This window comes from Conger conger, chromosome 7 (genome assembly GCF_963514075.1).
Source record: "Conger conger chromosome 7, fConCon1.1, whole genome shotgun sequence".
NCBI lineage: Eukaryota > Metazoa > Chordata > Actinopteri > Anguilliformes > Congridae > Conger > Conger conger.
This window is the reverse complement of record NC_083766.1, coordinates 3,442,644-3,465,143: the sequence shown is the minus strand read 5'-3', so window position 1 is coordinate 3,465,143 and position 22,500 is coordinate 3,442,644. Positions and strand designations below refer to the sequence as shown.

General features: G+C 52.0%; 1 protein-coding gene across 1 annotated transcript in view; it reads left to right on the top strand.

The window, feature by feature from the left end:
- jade2 (jade family PHD finger 2) overlaps nucleotides 1-22,500 on the top strand; it is a 77,600-nt gene that overhangs the window by 11,603 nt on the left and 43,497 nt on the right. Inside the window, 2 exon segments of the mRNA XM_061247930.1 lie at nucleotides 1,369-1,454; nucleotides 8,068-8,225. Coding sequence (XP_061103914.1) covers nucleotides 1,369-1,454; nucleotides 8,068-8,225 — 244 coding nt within the window.

The window sequence follows — 22,500 nt, the reverse complement described above, 5'->3', positions numbered from 1 at the left end:
TGGGTTCCAGGCGTCTGGCCCGTGTGCGTCCAGCGGGGGTGTGTCCTGCGTGGGGATTGGCCGAACGCTCGGTGCCCACGGCTCCGCGCTCGCGTCTCATTGGCCACGTCCGTCTCCCCTGGCGACTGGAGGGCTGGGCTGCAGTGGCTTCCTCCGGGCTGCGTCCGCTCTGTGAGTGAAATCAGCCGTGGCAGACAGAGGCGCAGGGGTCATGTGACAGAGCGGCGTGATGACATCATGCTGCGATGCTCCGTGATTGACAGACGACCTCGCGTGTCGGGCGTGGCGGGCGTGGCGGGCGTGGCGGGCGTGTCAGGCATGGCGGGCTGTCAGCGGTGTGCGTGCCGGTGCTCGTTGCGTGTGAGGTTAATGTCTCTCGTTCGCAGTGGGGATCGCTTCCGTGTTTTAAAGCTCGGGAGAGGTGTGATTTGGGCCTATAAATACGGAGCTCAGAGCTGGTTTGAGTCGCTCACACTCACACTCACACATTCGCGCACACACACACACACACACACACAGACACACACACACACACACACCTGCCGTCAGCCACGCACAGGAGCAGCGTGGCGCTATTCCCAGTCTTTAGAGCCGCTCATTCCCGCTACTCCGAGGCTGGGAATGTCGCTGGATTATCCGGCCTGCTGTGAACATCTCCCCCGCTCCTCTTCCTCAGGAGTAATTGACGTCCGGAGCAGCAGGGAATCTGGTTCTTCCCAGTTTAGAGTCTGTGTCACTTCAGCCCTGTTAAACTGGGGAACTTGATAGCTTGACACTGACTGTGCAGTATGACTATATTTATATTGCATTATATAGTTGGTGTTTACCTTTCTGATAGAGACGTGATGGAATGTATTCAGCTCGCCCTAAGCTCTCATAGCCATCCCAGTAATGAGGTCTGAATTGCCTGTTAGGAGTTGTACTCCTAGGCTGAATAGGAAGTCCTGTTTTACAGAGCAGGGCAGAGTTTTGAAACATTTGGTCACTTGCTAAAAGGATTCGAGCCATACAATACAATAAAGGAATCATCGCTTTTGGATCGTAAGATGCTGCAGCTGTGTCGTATGTTCATTTAGATAAGACAGTTAAATTGATTTAATGTGATGGAGTGTATTGGAATGAAGTTTGGTGAATTTGTCCTGAGAGTATGTTCTTTTGGAATGTTTTTTCAGTCGGTGTTCTGGAACTCCGCTGCTTCCAGTCACCAGCAGTGATTGTGACATCAGCATTGGAATGCTCACTTAAGAACATTCTAATCGCATATTGATGACCTCACACCTTGAGGAGTGGCTGTCCTTCTGACCGATATTTCGGTAGATCTGGCCTCTGGATCAACCTGGGCTGATTTTAATTGTTTCCCCCCTGCAGGTCATGTGACCACCTGGTCTCGGTGCTCGAAGAACGCGGGTACCTGCAGCACCTGGGTGCGTCAGGAGCACAAGAAGCCATCGGAGGTGAGCGTCCCACTGCTGGGTATTTCGGGGGTACCGGCCTGGTTTTGCCCTTTTTGGACCTATGTTCCTCTGTGAAGTGTCTTTGTGAACGATTTCTGTAAAACGCAAGGAAATTTGTCTTGACTTGATGCAGTGGGGTCTTCCAAGAATTCCAGCTCTCGTCTCTGTGCAAAGCGTGCGGTCTAAGAACCTTACGAGTGTCTGCGGTCCTGCTGAGTAATAAATACAGGAGTTGTTATTTAGCTGACACTTTTATCCAAAGCACCTTACAATTGATTAGACTAAGCAGGGGACAGTTTTCCAGATTGGTAATAATGCTGTTTGCGAAGATCTCTGGGGGCATTCATCAGCGGAAACTGCAGCTGCCAGTTTGAGAGATGACTGGTCTGATTTTGAATTCATTGAGTGGAGTCCCTACACACGTACGGGCAGAGTTCAGCGCTGTATTTATTCCCATCGCAGTACCGCTCTCATCCAGCGCGTCGTGCAGCGCCAAGTGGAGCGCGTAAATCTGGGTTAGGCGCTACAGTCACCCCGGAGGTGCGAAGTACAAACGGCTTTCCCTGTTTTAGGAACTTCGCATCCGCCCCGACGCCCCCGGGGCACGCGCCGTGTTCTCCTAAAAGGCTGTGATGTGTAGTTTCCCCGAGATCCATCGGTTTCCTCGTGCTAATTTCCGTTAGCCGTTAGCCGCGGCGAGGCGCGTTCATTAGCCCGGTTAATGGAGGGAGTCGATGCAGACGCTGACGGATGGTAATTGATCCACGTGCAGGAGACGGGGAATAAAAGCTATTAACTCGCAGACCGGTTAACTTCCCTTTTATTAGTTCAGCCTCGTTCCTAAACAGTGATGAGATGCCATGTGATGTAATGTAGCAGCCAGGCAGGAGATCTTTACTGTGGCTCTGAGTCTGTTCACACCTGGTCTCTACGGAGCTCTACTGAATCTGTTCACACCTGGTCTCTAGAGAGCTCTACTGAGTCTGTTCACACCTGGTCTCTAGAGCTCTACTGAGTCTGTTCACACCTGGTCTCTAGAGCGCTACTGAGTCTGTTCACACCTGGTCTCTAGAGAGCTCTACTGAGTCTGTTCACACCTGGTCTCTAGAGCTCTACTGAGTATGTTCACACCTGGTCTCTAGAGAGCTCTACTGAGTCTGTTCACACCTGGTCTCTAGAGCTCTACTGAATCTGTTCACACCTGGTCTCTAGAGAGCTCTACTGAGTATGTTCACACCTGGTCTCTAGAGAGCTCTACTGAGTCTGTTCACACCTGGTCTCTAGAGCTCTACTGAATCTGTTCACACCTGGTCTCTAGAGCTCTACTGAGTCTGTTCACACCTGGTCTCTAGAGCGCTACTGAGTCTGTTCACACCTGGTCTCTAGAGAGCTCTACTGAGTCTGTTCACACCTGGTCTCTAGAGAGCTGAATAAAGAGAGACTGAAAACACACCTCAGACGGTGTACCTTAGTCCTCCCTCCTCATTTGCCCCCCACAATATACATTTTCTCTACCCAATTATAAAAAGAATCAATAAACATATCTGCACTCACTACGACTATTGGTTCTATTTTTAACTGCTCTATTTACGTTTATTTTCCATTTATGGATTTGATGGTTTCCACTTCTTGAGGATTGTTTGGTCAGGAGTTTCCGTCACGAATGTAATATCAGAATACTCCTCGCCTGCTTCTCTGCTCGCACAGAAATCTGAACAAACTTAAGTTATGAACGTGATCCATATGTGAGTCATAACTTGGCCAATCAGATAAGAGGCTATTATTGTTGGTCCCTGACTGTTGGCCAAGAACGCCACGCCACATGAACACCGATCCAAAATACCCGTGTTCCAAGCTCAGGTCCATTTTTCAGTTTCCAAGAAAAGTGTGAAAGTGGCTTCAGGAAGCGGCGTGACGTGCGATGGGCGTGTTGGGAACGTGGCCCTGCCGGAGCGTGCCAGAGGCGGGAACTCCGGCGCTCCGTGGGAAGGCCCCCGGCGATCCAGGCCGCCGGATTTCAGCGAGATGCCACCAACCGTTTAAAAAAAAAAAAAAAAAAAAAAAAGAACAATAACAGATGAAGAGATGCCTTCTGTGAAGAAGGAGAAGGAGTCGGTGGATCCAGACTCCAACATCTGTCCCCGCCCACCGGAGGGAACGCCGAACAGCTGTCGGAGCTGGATAATCCGGGCGGGAACATCTGCGTGGAGCCATGGCAACCAGCTGCAAACCGCTGCAAACCGCTGCAAACTGCTGGCCCGATACTCCGCTCCTGTCTGCACAGCTGCAAACAGTGAGGAGAGAAACTCCTCCGGAGTGTGTGTGTGTGTGTGTGTGTGTGTGTGTGTGTGTGTGTGAGGCACAGCACCCGTCAGGATCCCTCCCAGGCTGTAGTTTTACCCACACTCCTCTCCGTTTCTCCCTCTATCTGTAAGAAGAGACACACTGTTCCGTCATTATCTGCTCCCGGTGCACAGTCTCCTTGGCTAATTACTGCCGCAGAGAGTGTTTACCGCGCCTCTCTCCGATAAGCTGGAATAACGCTTTATCTGCCACTTAGCCATGCGTGCTAGGACACGGCAACAATGCCAGAACCGGGCTGCCCTAACGTGGAGCTGTGCGCTAACGTGGAGCTGCCCTAACGTGGAGCTGTGCCCTAACGTGGAGCTGTGCCCTAACGTGGAGCTGAGCCCTAACGTGGAGCTGAGCCCTAACGTGGAGCTGAGCCCTAACGTGGAGCTGAGCCCTAACGTGGAGCTGAGCCCTAACGTGGAGCTGAGCCCTAACGTGGAGCTGAGCCCTAACGTGGAGCTGAGCCCTAACGTGGAGCTGAGCCCTAACGTGGAGCTGAGCCCTAACCCGGAGGTTAAACCCGCGGCACCTCCGCACGCTGACACACTGAGGAGTCAGTACCTTCAATAATAATGGAAGATCGTTTTGGGTTTTCTGCAGGTTTGATGTTGGCTTTCTCCCACAGCGGTGCTGTTCACGGGTAGAGTAGTGCTCTCATTTAGAGGCACTACCGTCCTGTGCGTTTAGTGCCCAGTGCTGAATGGGGAGGTTGAGTTTGTTCCGGAGACTTCTGTGCTGGAGGGAAAACCTCACTCAGTGTAGCCCATCTTTGGTTTGGTGTTGTGTAGCGATTGGTGATATCTGTCTGGAATGAACCAATCAGGGCTGTGCATCTCCTGACTGGCGTCTGAGATCTCACACTCTCTCATTGTGCCTGAGATTTGACATCGGAGGTAGCAGCCTTGCCGAACTGACGCTGGAAGATATATTATTGAGGTTTGATGCTTGTGAATGAAATAACCTTTCAATAAAAAAACGTAAAAAAATAAATAAAAAAAAAGGTTTGTATGGACTTTTCAAATCTCTTTTTGTTGCTTTTTTTATGATGAAAATGTAATGATTTCTTTGAGAAGAACATGAATTTCCCCCATTCAGAGATGTAATTGGCGTGCTGGAAGGGCGCAGAATGGCGGGGGAAATTGCTTCCATTGGAGTCTGAAAGGGCGGATTTCAAAAGGGCAAAACGATGGGAGGCAAACGCGCGTACGAGCGGAGTGGAGGATCATGGGAAGGGAAGAGCTGCTGGTTTTGTCTCGTTTGGGAAGCTGCTGAAGGAGCTCTCCCCCGGCTGTGTGGTTCCGACACTGCCCAGTTCAGGGGGCGGTTTGTGAGGAGTAACTCCTCTCTCCTCCACCCCTCCTCTCTGCTCCACCCCTCCTCTCCTCTCCTCTCTGCTCCACCCCTCCTCTCCTCTCCTCTCTGCTCCACACCTCCTCTCCTCTCTGCTCCACCCCTCCTCTCCTCTCCTCTCTGCTCCACCCCTCCTCTCCTCTCCTCTCTGCTCCACACCTCCTCTCCTCTCTGCTCCACACCTCCTCTCCTCTCTGCTCCATACCTCCTCTCCTCTCTGCTCCACCCCTCCTCTCCTCTCCTCTCTGCTCCACCCCTCCTCTCCTCTCCTCTCTGCTCCACCCCTCCTCTCCTCTCCGCTCCACACCTCCTCTCCTCTCTGCTCCACCCCTCCTCTCCACACCTCCTCTCCTCTCCTCTCTGCTCCACACCTCCTCTCTGCTCCACACCTCCTCTCTGCTCCACACCTCCTCTCCACACCTCTCCTCTCCTCTCTGCTCCACCCCTCCTCTGCTCCACACCTCCTCTCTGCTCCACACCTCCTCTCCACACCTCCTCTCCTCTCCTCTCTGCTCCACCCCTCCTCTCTGCTCCACACCTCCTCTCCACACCTCCTCTCCTCTCCTCTCTGCTCCACACCTCCTCTCCTCTCCTCTGTCTCAGGGTGGTTGTGGTCAGGTGACTCTGTGCAGGGCGGTTGTGGTCAGGTGACTGCAGGGTGGTTGTGGTCAGGTGACTGTGCAGGGAGGTCTCAGGGTGGTTGTGGTCAGGTGACTCTGTGCAGGGTGGTTGTGGTCAGGTGACTGCAGGGTGGTTGTGATCAGGTGACTCTGTGCAGGGCGGTTGTGGTCAGGTGACTGCAGGGCGGTCTCAGGGTGGTTGTGGTCGGGTGACTGCAGGGCGGTCTCAGGGTGGTTGTGGTCGGGTGACTGTGCAGGGCGGTTGTGGTCAGGTGACTGCAGGGCGGTCTCAGGGTGGTTGTGGTCAGGTGACTGCAGGGAGGTCTCAGGGCGGTTGTGGTCAGGTGACTGTGCAGGGCGGTCTCAGGGTGGTTGTGGTCAGGTGACTGGGCAGGGCGGTTGTGGTCAGGTGACTGCAGGGAGGTCTCAGGGCGGTTGTGGTCAGGTGACTGTGCAGGGTGCTTGTGGTCAGGTGACTCAGGAGGTGTTGAGTTGAGTCACTGGATTGTCATCCTGCTGTCGTCAATGCCCTGCGGTCCGTCACCACGGCGACGTGAGGCTCTGGCAGTGTGGACAGAAACTGTTAGGAGGTTTATGAGTGAGAGTGAGAGTGAGAGTGAGAGTGAGAGTGAGAGTGAGAGTGAGAGTGAGAGTGAGAGTGAGAGTGAGAGTGAGAGTGAGAGTGAGAGGGAGACGGGGAAAGAGAGAGAGGGAGAGGGAGAGGGGGAAAGAGGGAGGGGCGAGAGAGACTGTAAAAGCAGGCACCTTGTAACTCTATGTCTCTGACATTAATTAGCTGTGCTTCAGTTGTATAAACATGCGGCAGTAAAAATGAATAACAGACAGGACAGCCCAGCAGTGTGAGTGTGGAGTGAAGCCCTGTGCTCTGGCCTTACACACACACACACACACACACACACACACACACACACACACACACACACACAGAATTGATAACCTTTTTTCATTAGCAGCCACAACACACCACATGCTCACACACTGCACACACACACACACACTGGATGTGTCTGAGAGACTGCTAATAAAAAGGTGTGTGTGATAGTGGATGTGTGTCTCAGAGAGACTGTGTGTGAGTGTGTGTGTGAGTGTGTGTGTGAGTGTGTGTGTGAGTGTGTGAGTGTGTGAGTGTGTGAGTGTGTGTGTGAGTGTGTGTGTGAGTGTGTGTGTGAGTGTGTGTGTGAGTGTGTGTGTGAGTGTGTGTGTGTGAGTGTGTGTGTGTGAGTGTGTGTGAGTGTGTGTGTGTGAGTGTGAGTGTGAGTGTGAGTGTGAGTGTGAGTGTGAGTGTGAGTGTGAGTGTGAGTGTGAGTGTGAGTGTGAGTGTGAGTGTGAGTGTGAGTGTGAGTGTGAGTGAGTGTGTGTGAGTGTGTGTGAGTGTGTGTGAGTGTGTGTGAGTGTGTGTGAGTGTGTGTGAGAGTGTGTGAGAGTGTGTGAGAGTGTGTGAGAGTGTGTGAGAGTGTGTGAGAGTGTGTGAGAGTGTGTGAGAGTGTGTGAGAGTGTGTGAGAGTGTGTGAGAGAGTGTGAGTCTCACAGACGGGTGATGGAGGGTGTGTTGAAGCAGAAGCAGGAGACTCCGCCCGTCTCTCCCAGGGAAGTGTGCTGCTGCCGGGGTCCTTCAGTCCCCCTGTGGGCCCCCTGACCTGGGTCAGCCCCCCCCCCACCCCCCCCTCCCCCCCCCTGACCTGTCCCCTGACCTGGGACAGTCTCCCCTCCCCCCCCCCACCCGGCCAGCTTTTGGGCTAAACGACATGTTTCTATTTGCATGTCTGTGCGCCTTGCTTTCACCATGGTGACAGGAGATGAGGTGAAATGAGGCGTGTGTACGTTCGCCTTGTGGAATAGAAACTGATAATAATAAAATTGCATGTTTCTACAAAGCCTCATATCTGTGCTTGTGAGCTGGCTCAGGCTGGGACTGGTGCTCCAGTGAATGACTCTGTGCAATCCTGTGATCCAGATTATGATCATATTCCCTGTCAGGGGTCATCAAGGGTCAAACTCTGTCTGTTTTCGTCTCGTGTCATGTGACCCTCTGGCTACAGCTGATTGGCTGCAGGCTGACCGTGCCCTTTGACCCTCCAGCAGCAGCTGATTGGCTGGAGGCTGTAGGCTCGCCCCACCGTTTCCCCCCCTTGTGGCAGCTGATTGGCTGGAGGCTGTAGGCTCGCCCCACCGTTTCCCCCGCTGAGGCAGCTGATTGGCTGGAGGCTGTAGGCTCGCCCCACCGTTTCCCCCGCTGAGGCAGCTGATTGGCTGTTTCCCTGCTGTCCCAGGTGTTCCGGACGGACCTGATCACGGCCATGAAGCTGCCGGACTCGGCCCAGCTCGGGCCCGAGGAGTTCTACGTGCTGTCAGACCCCTGGAGGCAGGAGTGGGAGAAGGGTGTCCAAGTGCCCGCCAACGTGGAGGCCATCCCAGAGCCCACCGTCAGGTACGCTCACACTGACTATACACTCACACACTGACTATACACTCACACACTGACTATACACTCACACACACACACACACACACACTCACTATACACACACACACACTCACTATGCACACACACTCACTATACACACACACTCACTATACACACACACTCACTATACACACACACTCACTCACACACTGACTACACTCACACACACACTCACTATACACACACACACACTATACACACACACACACACTATACACACACACACACACACACCCACACCCACACTATACACACACACACACACACACACACACTCACTATACACACACACTCACTATACACACACACACACACACTCACTATACACACACACTCACTCACACACTGACTATACACTCACACACACACTGACTATACACACACACTCACTCACACACTGACTATACACTCACACACACACTCACTATACACACACACACACACACTGACTATACACACACACACACACACTCTCACACACACACTCTCACACACACACTCTCACACACACACTCTCACACACGCACTCTCACACACGCACTCTCACACACGCACTCTCACACACACACACACACACACACACACACACTCACTATACACTCACACTCACTCACTATACACACACACACACACACTCTCACACACACACTCTCACACACACACTCTCACACACACACTCTCACACACGCACTCTCACACACGCACTCTCACACACACACACACACACACACACACACACTCACTATACACTCACACTCACTCACTATACACACACACACACACACACACACACACTCCCGCCGTCTTCACGAGATGGCCGCTCTCGCCTGGCGGGAGAAGGCCCCGCCCCCCGTGCCCGCCGGTGTAATTAGGCGTTGCGTAACCGTCCCGTTCGGCCGCCCCGGGATGACTGATCGCCCCGCCACTCCAGCCCCCTCCCGGTGATCTATAGCGGGGAAAATAATTACACGTTTGAAATGATTAAAAAGGAGAAATATGGAGGAAAAAGCTTGACACAGCTGAATGTTCCACCACAGCTCATCTCTGGAGCCGCTCCCGGGCCAGGGGTCCACGGCTGAGGAGCAGAGATCACACACACACACACACACACACACACACACACACACACACACACACACACACACACACTGAACCGCTCAGAGATCACGCGCACACACACACTGAACCGCTGAGGAGCAGAGATCACGCACACACACACACAGAACCGCTGAGGAGCTCAGAGATCACACACAGACACGCTTCTGTGGCCTGTAGCCCAGGGGCTAAGGTCCTTGTGTCTATAACCTATAGCCTAGTGGGTAAGGTGCTTGTGTCTATAGCCTATAGCCTAGTGGGTAAGGTGCTTGTGTCTATAGCCTGCAGCCTAGTGGAGATAGTGCTTGTGTCTATAACCTATAGCCTAGTGGGTAAGGTGCTTGTGTCTATAGCCTATAGCCTAGTGGGTAAGGTGCTTGTGTCTATAGCCTGCAGCCTAGTGGAGATAGTGCTTGTGTCTATAGCCCATAGCCTAGTGGGTAAGGTGCTTGTGTCTGTAGCCTTTAGCCTAGTGGGTAAGGTGCTTGTGTCTGTAGCCTATAGCCGAGTGGAGATGGTGCTTGTGTCTATAGCCTATAGCCTAGTGGGTAAGGTGCTTGTGTCTGTAGCCTTTAGCCTAGTGGAGATGGTGCTTGTGTCTATAGCCTGCAGCCTAGTGGAGATAGTGCTTGTGTCTATAGCCCATAGCCTAGTGGGTAAGGTGCTTGTGTCTATAGCCTATAGCCTAGTGGGTAAGGTGCTTGTGTCTGTAGCCTATAGCCGAGTGGAGATGGTGCTTGTGTCTATAGCCTATAGCCTAGTGGGTAAGGTGCTTGTGTCTGTAGCCTTTAGCCTAGTGGAGATGGTGCTTGTGTCTGTAGCCTTTAGCCTAGTGGGTAAGGTGCTTGTGTCTACAGCCTAGTGGGTAAGGTGCTTGTGTCTGTAGCCTAGTGGACAAGGTGCTTGTGTTACCACTGCGTTGAAGGGAGAGTACAACATTTTTGGGGGAAAATGTGGCTTTTTTATGCTAACTGTGCTGAATGGCTATCGATGGCTGCCGAGGGATGCAGTGTCTCCAAGCATCGCTCACACAGGGGGTGTGGCTGGCCCTTATGCTCTGATGGGTGTCTGTGCGTGTCTGTGCGTGTCTGTGCGTGTCTGTGCGTGTCTGTGCGCGTGTGTGTGTTTTAGAGCACAACAAAGTGCTTGTTGCCATGGGAAGTGCAGAGTATCACTGTCTAATTAAAGGTTTCCATGGAAATGACAGTGTAGTGACGGTGTCTGTGGTGTTATGCTGCTGCCAGGTTCTGCTTCCTGAAGCGCAAGTAATTACTGCTCTACTTGCGTACGACACCTCTGTCACTGCGTAACGCATCGCAAACTCCTGTCTGCGGGTTTAACTCCAGTCCTGGAGGGCCACAGCGTCTGCAGGTTTAACTCCAGTCCTGGAGGGCCGCAGCGTCTGCAGGTTTAACTCCAGTCCTGGAGGGCCACAGTGTCTGCAGGTTTAACTCCAGTCCTGGAGGGCCACAGTGTCTGCAGGTTTAACTCCAGGCCTGGAGGGCCGCAGTGTCTGCAGGTTTAACTCCAGGCCTGGAGGGCCGCAGTGTCTGCAGGTTTAACTCCAGTCCTGGAGGGCCGCAGTGTCTGCAGGTTTAACTCCAGTCCTGGAGGGCCGCAGTGTCTGCAGGTTTAACTCCAGTCCTGGAGGGCCGCAGTGTTCACTGGATTTCATGAAAGGCGCTCATAAATCAAAAGTGCAGTCTACTTTCGAAATACATGGAGGAAAAAAAAAAAAAAGATGCTGGAATAATTAGAAAATAAATTGCTGATGTGGGTGTTTAGTGTATCCCACTGTCGGGATGAAGACTGGGCAGCGGAGGATTTTATGATCCTCGTAATCTCAGCGCTGCCGTTGGCACGGTGACTGGGGCGTCGCTGGCTCTCTCTCCCTGCGGTGCGGTTCAGTGTGACGCCTCTCCCCGGGGCCCTCAGCAGCCCGTGCCCTGCTCCGCCCCGGGCAGGCAGCTCAGTGCCCAGCGTCTCCCGTAGCCTGAGGGTACGCTCAGACTGCTGCCCAGATAGAAGTGAACAAAGCAGTCCAGCTCCGGCCAACCGGGGTGCTTTAACGCCCGCCTGCGACGAATGAGAAACGGCGAGGAACTCGTTGGCCTTTAAAGTCTCGTCTTTCAGAAACACAACAGTAACGTTTACCCCTTCCTCCCTGTGAAGCAGATACTCACAAGAAAAAAATTGCAAATACTCCCACTTCACTGTCATTACATGACAGTTATTTAGCTGATGCTTTTATCCAAAGCTATAAACAGAACATACTCTGCTGCACATGTGCAGTCCTGCTCGGCCGCGTTTCCTTGGGTTGCTGGGTCCCGCATGCACGCATGCACACACACACACACACACGGGTGTGTTTTCGGGGCGGGTGGACACGCTGCGTGCTCGAGGCCCTGTGGGGCTCCGTAGCGGGACGGCTCCGTCGCGGGACGGCTCTGTAGCGGGACGGCTCTGTAGCGGGACGGCTCTGTCGCGGGACGGCTCTGTAGCGGGACGGCTCTCGTGCCCGGCCTGGTCAGGCGTGTAGCAGCGGGCTGTCACCAGCACGCCGTGGCCCAGATTCTGTGTTTATTCTGGGCTCCGGAGGAGGCTGTGAGGAGCCTGCAGGTATGTGTGCACCTGCCACTCGGGCCCCTAGGGGCCCACGGTGCGTACTCACTCACACACTCTCTCACACACACACACACACACACACACACACACACGCGCACACACACACTCACACACACACACTCTCTCACACACACACTCTCTCACACACACACACACACACACACACCCCTGAGACTGTAAGTGTGTCCTTTTCTGTTTCACTCGCTCTACGATTGGCTAGAGCTGACACACCTTGTTTCTCTCTCTCTCTCTCTCGCTCTCTTCCCCCTCCCTCTGTTGTTTCTCAGTCTTTTTCTCCTCCCTCTTCTGTTCTACCTTTTTTTCCTTTCTATCTCTTTTCTCACTATACCTCTTACTCTATCTCTCCCTGTTTTCCTCCCTCCCTCTCTCTCTCTTCTGCATTGTGCTCAGAGCTGCTCATGATGACCTCATTCTTGGTCACCACCCCTCCTGTGTTTAGCGGGAGATGATGGATGGATGGATGGATGGATGGATGGAGAGAGGGAGTGAGAGTGCGCCTTCTATGTATGGAGGAGTACGCTTGCTCGCTCTGGGCCTAGCACCTGCATAGACCCGGGCAATACAGCAGACTCTGCCTGTAGCCTAGTGGCTAAGGTACATGACTGGGGCAGCCTGTAGCCTAGTGGCTAAGGTACATGACTGGGGCAGCCTGTAGCCTAGTGGCTAAGGTACATGATTGGGGCAGCCTGTAGCCTAGTGGCTAAGGTACATGACAGGGGCAGCCTGTAGTCTAGTGGCTAAGGTACGTGACTGAGGCAGCCTGTGGCCTAGTGGCACACACACACACACACACATACACACACACTCTCTCACACAGACGCTCACACTCAGTTTAAGTTTAAGGAGCGGTTAAGGAGCGGTTAAGGAGCAGTTTAAGGAGCGGTTAAGGAGCGGTTAAGGAGCAGTTTAAGGAGCGGTTAAGGAGCGGTTAAGGAGCAGTTTAAGGAGCGGTTAAGGAGCAGTTTAAGGAGCGGTTAAGGAGCGGTTAAGGAGCAGTTTAAGGAGCGGTTAAGGAGCGGTTAAGGAGCAGTTTAAGGAGCGGTTAAGGAGCGGTTAAGGAGCAGTTTAAGGAGCGGTTAAGGAGCAGTTTAAGGAGCGGTTAAGGAGCAGTTTAAGGAGCGGTTAAGGAGCAGTTTAAGGAGCGGTTAAGGAGCAGTTTAAGGAGCGGGGCTTACTGCCGATCGCTGGGCCTTCCATCCCCAAACGCTCCCGCGTCAGCCCCGCTCAGTCTGCGGAAGGACGGAGAGACCGGGCCTGTTTTCCGGCCCGTTAGGATTAATATCGCATCGGCGTGGTACCCAGCGCGAATACCCTGTGGAAAATCTTTATTCCATCCTGAATTTACATCCACTCATGGTGAGTGTTCCTAACCCGTCCGCCCCGCTGACGGCACGGAGAGCCTCTCTCCGGCCTGTTTTTCCCGTGCCATTCCGATGCCATTCCCGGCGGCGTTCCCGGGAATGATTAATTGGCTGCCGCCTCGTCCCTTTTCTCCCTGTCAGCCGGGCTGCACAATGACATCATAAAGTTTCCCGCTCCGCCCGTGCGCCTTGTCGCCGGGGCGATAAATCAGACGGGGACAGATGATTGGTTGGCGGAGCCGGAATGCTGCCCGTTGTTTACGGCTTCCTGGAAGTGCCCGCTGTCTGAGAGCGGAGCTGCGGCGGGGCTTTCCGTGTGGGAACGCTGCCTTCCTGACGTTCCCCCGCCGCCGGGATTGACGGGAATGACGTTGCTGGGGGCTGATCGGAAAGCCGGAACGCCGCCCTGAGTTTTCCCCCCGCGCTCCGCACTCGCACGGATGCGAGAAGCGGAGCGCCGTTTCACCAGGCTGCTCGTCTTCACAACGGCGCGGCAGAGCCGAATATCCGAGTGAATTTCCTGTTGGGTTACTCGCCCTACAGGCATGGAATGTTGAAACCATTGGTGTGGTTTTTGGTGAATTCTCTCTCTCTCTCTCATTCTCTCTCTCTCTCTCTCTCATTCTTACTCGGTCTCTCTCTCGCTTGCGTAACCTCGCTTGCGTAACCTGGAGTATGTTTTCACAGTGTGGTTAGCAGACTGGGGCTTTGTCCCAGAAGTCTGTGTTCCTGAGTGTGCGGCTCACGCACACTCCACTTCATCGCCGCGGCGACGTGCGGGGGGGGGGCGTGCGGCTGTGACAGGCGGGGACGCTTGTTCTCTGACGCCTGTATGGCAACCGTCGCTATCCTGTCATCCGTCGAGAGAGCTTCTCAAACTCCCACACACGTACCGACACTTACGCACACACACACACACCAACACTTACGCACACATTCCGCACACATGCACACACGCATACCAACAGTTACGCATGCACGCACGCACACACACACACACACACATACCAACACTTACGCACACATTCCGCACACATGCACACACGCATACCAACAGTTACGCACACACGCGCACACACACACCTATACCGACACTTATGCACACACACTTACTCTTATGAATTTACACACACACACACACACACACACACACACACACACACACACACACGCAGGTGCACACGTGCACTCAAGCTTACTCTTGCAGAAGCACTGACTTGCACACACTATTGAATACATGCCCATGCACACTCACACACACTCACACTAACACACACTCTCACACACACACTCGCACACTCACACACACTCACACTCACTCACACTCACACTCACACACACTCACACTCACACACACTCACACTAACACACACTCTCACACACGCACTCGCACACCCACACCCACACCCACACGCACACGCACACACACACACACACACTTATGCACACACACACACACACTCTCACACACACACTCGCACACTCTCACACACACACACACACACACACACACACACACACTCACACACACACACTCACACTCACCCACACCCACACCCGCACACACACACACACACACACACACACCCTCACACACTCTCTCAGACTGAGCAGCCCCTCTCCTGCGTGTCTGCTCTGTGTTTGGCCTGTTTGTTTTGTCACAGTGATTAAACAGTGAATGCAAGAGGCCGAGTTTCAGCCCGTCACAGTGAGCAGGGCTCTTACAGGCAGAACACAGAGAAGCCTGGTATTACATAACCATTTATGTAAAGCGCCGTGTGTGTGTGTGTGCGCGTGTGTGTGTGCGCGTGTGCGCGTGTGCGCGTGTGCGCGTGTGCGTGTGTGCGTGTGTGCGTGTGTGCGTGTGTGCGTGTGTGCGTGTGTGCGTGTGTGCGTGTGTGCGTGTGCGCGCGCGCAGTGGAGGGGCTTGGCACTCAGAGCCTTCTGCGTGAGAGGGGAAAATGGTCACACACACACACACACACACACACACACACACAGTAATGCAGATGGCAGGGCTTGTAGCAGTGTCTCCTTCACGCTGTCAAAGAGTCTCGACACAGCATGCTGTGTGTCTGCTGGGGGTGTGTGTGCTGGGGGGTGTGTGTGTGTGTGCGTGCGTGCTGGGGGTGTGTGCGTGCGTGCGGGGTGTGTGTGTGTGTGTGTGTGTGTGTGTGTGTGTGTGTGTGTGAGGGGGGGGTGCGTGTGCGTGTGTGAGGGGGGGCGGGCACAGAGCTCAGGCCTAAATCGCTGTCCTGGCCAGGTGCCAAACCCCCCCATCATGACTGACTCAGTGGAAAAATGTGAATGAAATCAGCTCGACTCCACCCTCACCCCCCCACCCCCTTTCCTCCTTTCCCAGCGGGTGTATCGCATATATATTTATTTTATTTTATTTTTGTGCGTGCGACTGTGCATGTTTGGGAAGCGGGGGGGGGGGGGGGGTTGATTTTGGGGAGGGGGAGGTCGGGGGGATGTTTGGCTGCTGCCAATAGAGGGGGAGAGAGAGAGTGTGTGTGTGTGTGTGACATCAGTAAGGGCTGGGGTGTGTGCGTGAGAGAGAGTGAGAGAGAGTGAGAGAGAGTGTGTGTGAGAGAAACGTTAGTAAAACAGGGCTGTGTGTGTGTGTGTGTGTGTGTGTGTGTGAGGGAGTGTGTGTGTAAAGTTAGTAAAACAGGGCTTGTGTGTGTGTGTGTGTGTGTCTGGTCAGAGTGTGTGAGGGAGTGTGTGTGTGTAACGTTAGTAAAACAGGGCTTGTGTGTGTGTGAGAGAGAGAGAGTGTGTGTGTAACGTTAGTAAAACAGGGCTTGTGTGTGTGTGTGTGTGTGTGTGTGTGTGTGTGTGTGTAACGTTAGTAAGACAGGGCTGGGGTGTGTGTGTGTGTGTGTCTGTGTGTAACGTTAGTAAGACAGGGCTGGGGTGTGTGTGTGTGCGTGTGTGTGTGTGTCTGTGTGTAACGTTAGTAAGACAGGGCTGGGATGTGGCTGTTAACAAGGCGAGGACATATCCATGACAACGCGGCTGGCGTTCCAGGGCGGACCGCACTGGCATCCGAGAGGAAGGAACCACAAAATGGCAGCAGTGTTTCGCTCGCCCGCGCGCCCAGAGAGAGAGAGAGAGAGGCTCAGGACCGGCGTTAACCCTCTGCCTCCTGCCGGACGCTGGAGACACGGTTTACCTGGGCGTGCGCACGTCTCCCTGCCGTTCCCAGATCCACGGCTCGCTCATATTTAATCAGGCAAAACAGCAAACAAACAAACAAACAAACAGACAGACAGACACCTTAAAGGCACAGCTCCACGCTGGGGGAGATGATGTCATACAAGTGCGAGCGCTGGAGAGAGGGTATTTTTGGAAGCGTTCAGCGACGGCTTCAGCAGAGCTGTCTGCGAGGGAACCGCTGTGTGTCTGTGTCTGTGTCTGTGTCTGTGTCTGTGTCTGTGTCTGTGTGTGTGTGTCTGTCTGTGTGTGTCTGTCTGTGTGTGTCTGTCTGTGTGTGTCTGTCTGTGTGTGTCTGTCTGTGTGTGTGTGTCTGTGTGTGTGTGTCTGTGTGTGTGTCTGTGTGTGTGTCTGTGTGTCTGTGTCTGTCTGTGTCTGTGTGTGTGTGTGTGTGTGTGTGTGTGTGTGTGTCTCTGTTCATACTGTGTCTGTGTGTGTGAGTGTGTTCACACTCTGTGTGTGTGTGTGTGTGTGTGTGTGTGTGTGTGTGTGTGTGTGTGTGTTCACACTCTGTGTGTGTGTGTGTGTGTGTGTGTGTGTGTGTGTGTGTGTGTGTGTGTGTGTGTGTGCGCTCACACTGTGTGCGTGTGTGTTCACACTGAGTGTTATTGCAGGACTCTTATTTGCTGGTACAGCTTCAGTGATCATGTTACATTGCTGTATTTATTTCACTGCTCATACAGGGGACATGTCTGATCGCTTTTCATCACGGAGAACGTTATTCCTCTTTTCATATTCAGGCAGATTGTGGTGAACCTTTGGGATAATGGGTGCTTTATGACGTAGGATTACGGAGTTAGCTGGATAACTGGAACCCTCCGAAATCTGGAACATGGACTGAAGTAAAAACAGCTGTTCTGGGGTTTACTAATCAGTAATCCTGCTCTGTGGATTTTACTCAGTGCTGTTATCCAGCTAACTCAGTAATCCTGCTTTGTGGGTTTTACTCAGCGCAGTTATCCAGCTAACTCAGTAATCCTGCTTTGTGGGTTTTACTCAGTGCAGTTATCCAGCTAACTCAGTAATCCTGCTTTGTGGGTTTCACTAAGTGCAGTTATCCAGCTAACTCAGTAATCCTGCTTTGTGGGTTTTACTCAGTGCAGTTATCCAGCTAACTCAGTAATCCTGCTTTGTGGGTTTCACTAAGTGCAGTTATTGGGGTAACTCAGTAATCCTGCTTTGTGGGTTTCACTAAGTGCAGTTATTGGGGTAACTCGGTAATCCTGCTTTGTGGGGTTTACTCAGTGCAGTTATTGGGGTAACTCAGTAATCCTGCTTTGTGGGTTTTACTCAGTGCAGTTATTGGGGTAACTCAGTAATCCTGCTTTGTGGGTTTTACTGAGTGCAGTTATCCAGCTAACTCAGTAATCCTGCTTTGTGGGTTTTACTCAGTGCAGTTATCCAGCTAACTCAGTAATCCTGCTTTGTGGGGTTTACTCTGCAGTTATTGGGGTAACTCGGTAATCCTGCTTTGTGGGGTTTACTCAGTGCAGTTATCCAGTTAATTCAGTAATCCTGCTTTGTGGGTTTTACTCAGTGCAGTTATCCAGCTAACCCAGTAATCCTGCTTTGTGGGTTTTACTCAGTGCAGTTATCCAGCTAACCCAGTAATCCTGCTTTGTGGGGTCTACTCAGTGCAGTTATCCAGCTAACTCAGTAATCCTGCTTTGTGGGGTTTACTCAGTGCAGTTATCCAGCTAACTCAGTAATCCTGCTTTGTGGGTTTTACTCAGTGCAGTTATCCAGCTAACTCAGTAATCCTGCTCTGTGGGTTTTACTCAGTGCAGTTATCCAGTTAATTCAGTAATCCTGCTTTGTGGGTTTTACTCAGTGCATTTATCCAGCTAACCCAGTAATCCTGCTTTGTGGGTTTTACTCAGTGCAGTTATCCAGCTAACACAGTAATCCTGCTTTGTGGGGTTTACTCAGTGCAGTTATCCAGCTAACTCCGTAATCCTGCTTTGTGGGGTTTACTCAGTGCAGTTATCCAGCTAACTCAGTAATCCTGCTTTGTGGGGTTTACTCAGTGCAGTTATCCAGCTAACCCAGTAATCCTGCTTTGTGGGGTTTACTCAGTGCAGTTATCCAGCTAACTCAGTAATCCTGCTTTGTGGGGTTTACTCAGCGCAGTTATCCAGCTAACTCAGTAATCCTGCTTTGTGGGGTTTACTCAGTGCAGTTATCCAGCTAACCCAGTAATCCTGCTTTGTGGGGTTTACTCAGTGCAGTTATCCAGCTAACCCAGTAATCCTGCTTTGTGGGGTTTACTCAGTGCAGTTATCCAGCTAACTCAGTAATCCTGCTTTGTGGGGTTTACTCAGTGCAGTTATCCAGCTAACTCAGTAATCCTGCTTTGTGGGGTTTACTCAGTGCAGTTATCCAGCTAACTCCGTAATCCTGCTTTGTGGGGTTTACTCAGTGCAGTTATCCAGCTAACTCAGTAATCCTGCTTTGTGGGGTTTACTCAGCGCAGTTATCCAGCTAACTCAGTAATCCTGCTTTGTGGGGTTTACTCAGTGCAGTTATCCAGCTAACCCAGTAATCCTGCTTTGTGGGGTTTACTCAGTGCAGTTATCCAGCTAACTCAGTAATCCTGCTTTGTGGGGTTTACTCAGTGCAGTTATCCAGCTAACTCAGTAATCCTGCTTTGTGGGTTTTACTCAGTGCAGTTATCCAGCTAACTCAGTAATCCTGCTTTGTGGGTTTCACTCAGTGCAGTTATCCAGCTAACTCAGTAATCCTGCTTTGTGGGTTTCACTCAGTGCAGTTATCCAGCTAACTCAGTAATCCTGCTCTGTGGATTTTACTCAGTGCAGTTATCCAGCTAACTCAGTAATCCTGCTTTGTGGGTTTCACTCAGTGCAGTTATCCAGCTAACTCAGTAATCCTGCTTTGTGGGTTTTACTCAGTGCAGTTATCCAGCTAACTCAGTAATCCTGCTCTGTGGGTTTTACTCAGTGCAGTTATCCAGCTAACCCAGTAATCCTGCTTTGTGGGGTTTACTCAGTGCAGTTATCCAGCTAACTCAGTAATCCTGCTTTGTGGGGTTTACTCAGTGCAGTTATCCAGCTAACTCAGTAATCCTGCTTTGTGGGTTTTACTCAGTGCAGTTATCCAGCTAACTCAGTAATCCTGCTTTGTGGGTTTCACTCAGTGCAGTTATCCAGCTAACTCAGTAATCCTGCTTTGTGGGTTTCACTCAGTGCAGTTATCCAGCTAACTCAGTAATCCTGCTCTGTGGATTTTACTCAGTGCAGTTATCCAGCTAACTCAGTAATCCTGCTTTGTGGGGTTTACTCAGTGCAGTTATCCAGCTAACTCAGTAATCCTGCTTTGTGGGTTTTACTCAGTGCAGTTATCCAGCTAACTCAGTAATCCTGCTCTGTGGGTTTTACTCAGTGCAGTTATCCAGTTAATTCAGTAATCCTGCTTTGTGGGTTTTACTCAGTGCATTTATCCAGCTAACCCAGTAATCCTGCTTTGTGGGTTTTACTCAGTGCAGTTATCCAGCTAACACAGTAATCCTGCTTTGTGGGGTTTACTCAGTGCAGTTATCCAGCTAACTCCGTAATCCTGCTTTGTGGGGTTTACTCAGTGCAGTTATCCAGCTAACTCAGTAATCCTGCTTTGTGGGGTTTACTCAGTGCAGTTATCCAGCTAACCCAGTAATCCTGCTTTGTGGGGTTTACTCAGTGCAGTTATCCAGCTAACTCAGTAATCCTGCTTTGTGGGGTTTACTCAGTGCAGTTATCCAGCTAACTCAGTAATCCTGCTTTGTGGGGTTTACTCAGTGCAGTTATCCAGCTAACTCCGTAATCCTGCTTTGTGGGGTTTACTCAGTGCAGTTATCCAGCTAACTCAGTAATCCTGCTTTGTGGGGTTTACTCAGCGCAGTTATCCAGCTAACTCAGTAATCCTGCTTTGTGGGGTTTACTCAGTGCAGTTATCCAGCTAACCCAGTAATCCTGCTTTGTGGGGTTTACTCAGTGCAGTTATCCAGCTAACCCAGTAATCCTGCTTTGTGGGGTTTACTCAGTGCAGTTATCCAGCTAACTCAGTAATCCTGCTTTGTGGGGTTTACTCAGTGCAGTTATCCAGCTAACTCAGTAATCCTGCTTTGTGGGGTTTACTCAGTGCAGTTATCCAGCTAACTCCGTAATCCTGCTTTGTGGGGTTTACTCAGTGCAGTTATCCAGCTAACTCAGTAATCCTGCTTTGTGGGGTTTACTCAGCGCAGTTATCCAGCTAACTCAGTAATCCTGCTTTGTGGGGTTTACTCAGTGCAGTTATCCAGCTAACCCAGTAATCCTGCTTTGTGGGGTTTACTCAGTGCAGTTATCCAGCTAACTCAGTAATCCTGCTTTGTGGGGTTTACTCAGTGCAGTTATCCAGCTAACTCAGTAATCCTGCTTTGTGGGTTTTACTCAGTGCAGTTATCCAGCTAACTCAGTAATCCTGCTTTGTGGGTTTCACTCAGTGCAGTTATCCAGCTAACTCAGTAATCCTGCTTTGTGGGTTTCACTCAGTGCAGTTATCCAGCTAACTCAGTAATCCTGCTCTGTGGATTTTACTCAGTGCAGTTATCCAGCTAACTCAGTAATCCTGCTTTGTGGGTTTCACTCAGTGCAGTTATCCAGTAATCCTGGAATTTGGTGGTACTACAGTGATACGGCATTGCGTAATGGAAGTTGTAGCTCAGAGTTTGCAGGTTTGATTCCCAGCTGCTGTGCCCTTGAGCTAAAGCCACTTCACCTGAAAATGATTCGCCTGGATTGTGAAAACTCACGGGCTGTTTAAGCATGTGATGAGGTGTGTTTATGTGTGTGTGTGTGAGACCCAGAAGCCCTGAGGTTCTCCCTGGGGGGTCCCACCTGTCGCTCTCATTGTGAGGAGGGGACGGGGTGTGTTATCCTGTGGAAGAGGGGGGCCTGCCCTTTTGTGCTGGGGAGGGAGCGTGTTTCTCTCTCTGGAGGTGGGGTGTGTTTGGCTCAGTCTCCAGAGACAGAGAGAGTGCTCTAGTTTTTCACAGGATCTGTGTGTGTGTGTGTGTGTGTGTGTGTGTGTGTGTGTGTGTGTCAGTGTCAGTGTCAGAGTAAAATGTGAAGTGTGTGAGTGTGAGAGTGAATTGTGGAGTGTGGAGCTGCTTCAGAGATTATGTGTCTCGGACGAGATGGATGGACAGAGGGAGGGAGAGGAGGATAAAGAAATGGAGAGGGAGGGAGAGAGGGAGGGAGGGAGTGGGCGGGCAGGGAGATGAGTGATGGAGAGAACACCAGCCTCCGTAGGCTGATAATGCCCAGGGTGGAAAGAGAGAGTAGAGAGAGAGGGAGAGGAGTCCCGTCCGTCTCTCTCGGAAACGCTCCGTGTGTCAGAAAATAAAAAGTGGGTGGGTGGGAGAAAATGAACAGACAGAGGCTACAGAAGTGAGGGAATGGCTGGAGCCCAGCGAGACGTGTGGGCTGAGGGGTTCGGAGGCTTGAGTAGTGCTCCTGTGAGCGTTAGCGTTCGCATGAGCATTAGTGTTAACATTAGCATGAGCGTTAGCATTCGTGTTCTCATTAGCATGGCAGTTAGCGTTCGCGTTAGCGTTCGCGTTAGCATTCGCGTTAGCATTAGTGTTCGTACAAGCATTAGCATTTGCGTTCGCATTAGCACGCGCCAGCGCTGCGCCAGCGTCATCCATTGCACGCGGTCAGTCGCAGCAGTCCTCCGCCGCTGGACGGCAAACTGAGCTTCCAGCGCGGCAGGCCTGCATGTGGAACTGATGATGGTGCGGTTGCCTCGCGCGCTGTCCGACAGGGGGAACGCAGTCAGACCGCGCGGCTGCGGTCCAGGCAGACGCGGCGTTCGAGGATGTAGAGCAGATGTAATGGACAGTGATCTGATGAACTGGATCTGTTTCCCAGCCTCTCTCCAGC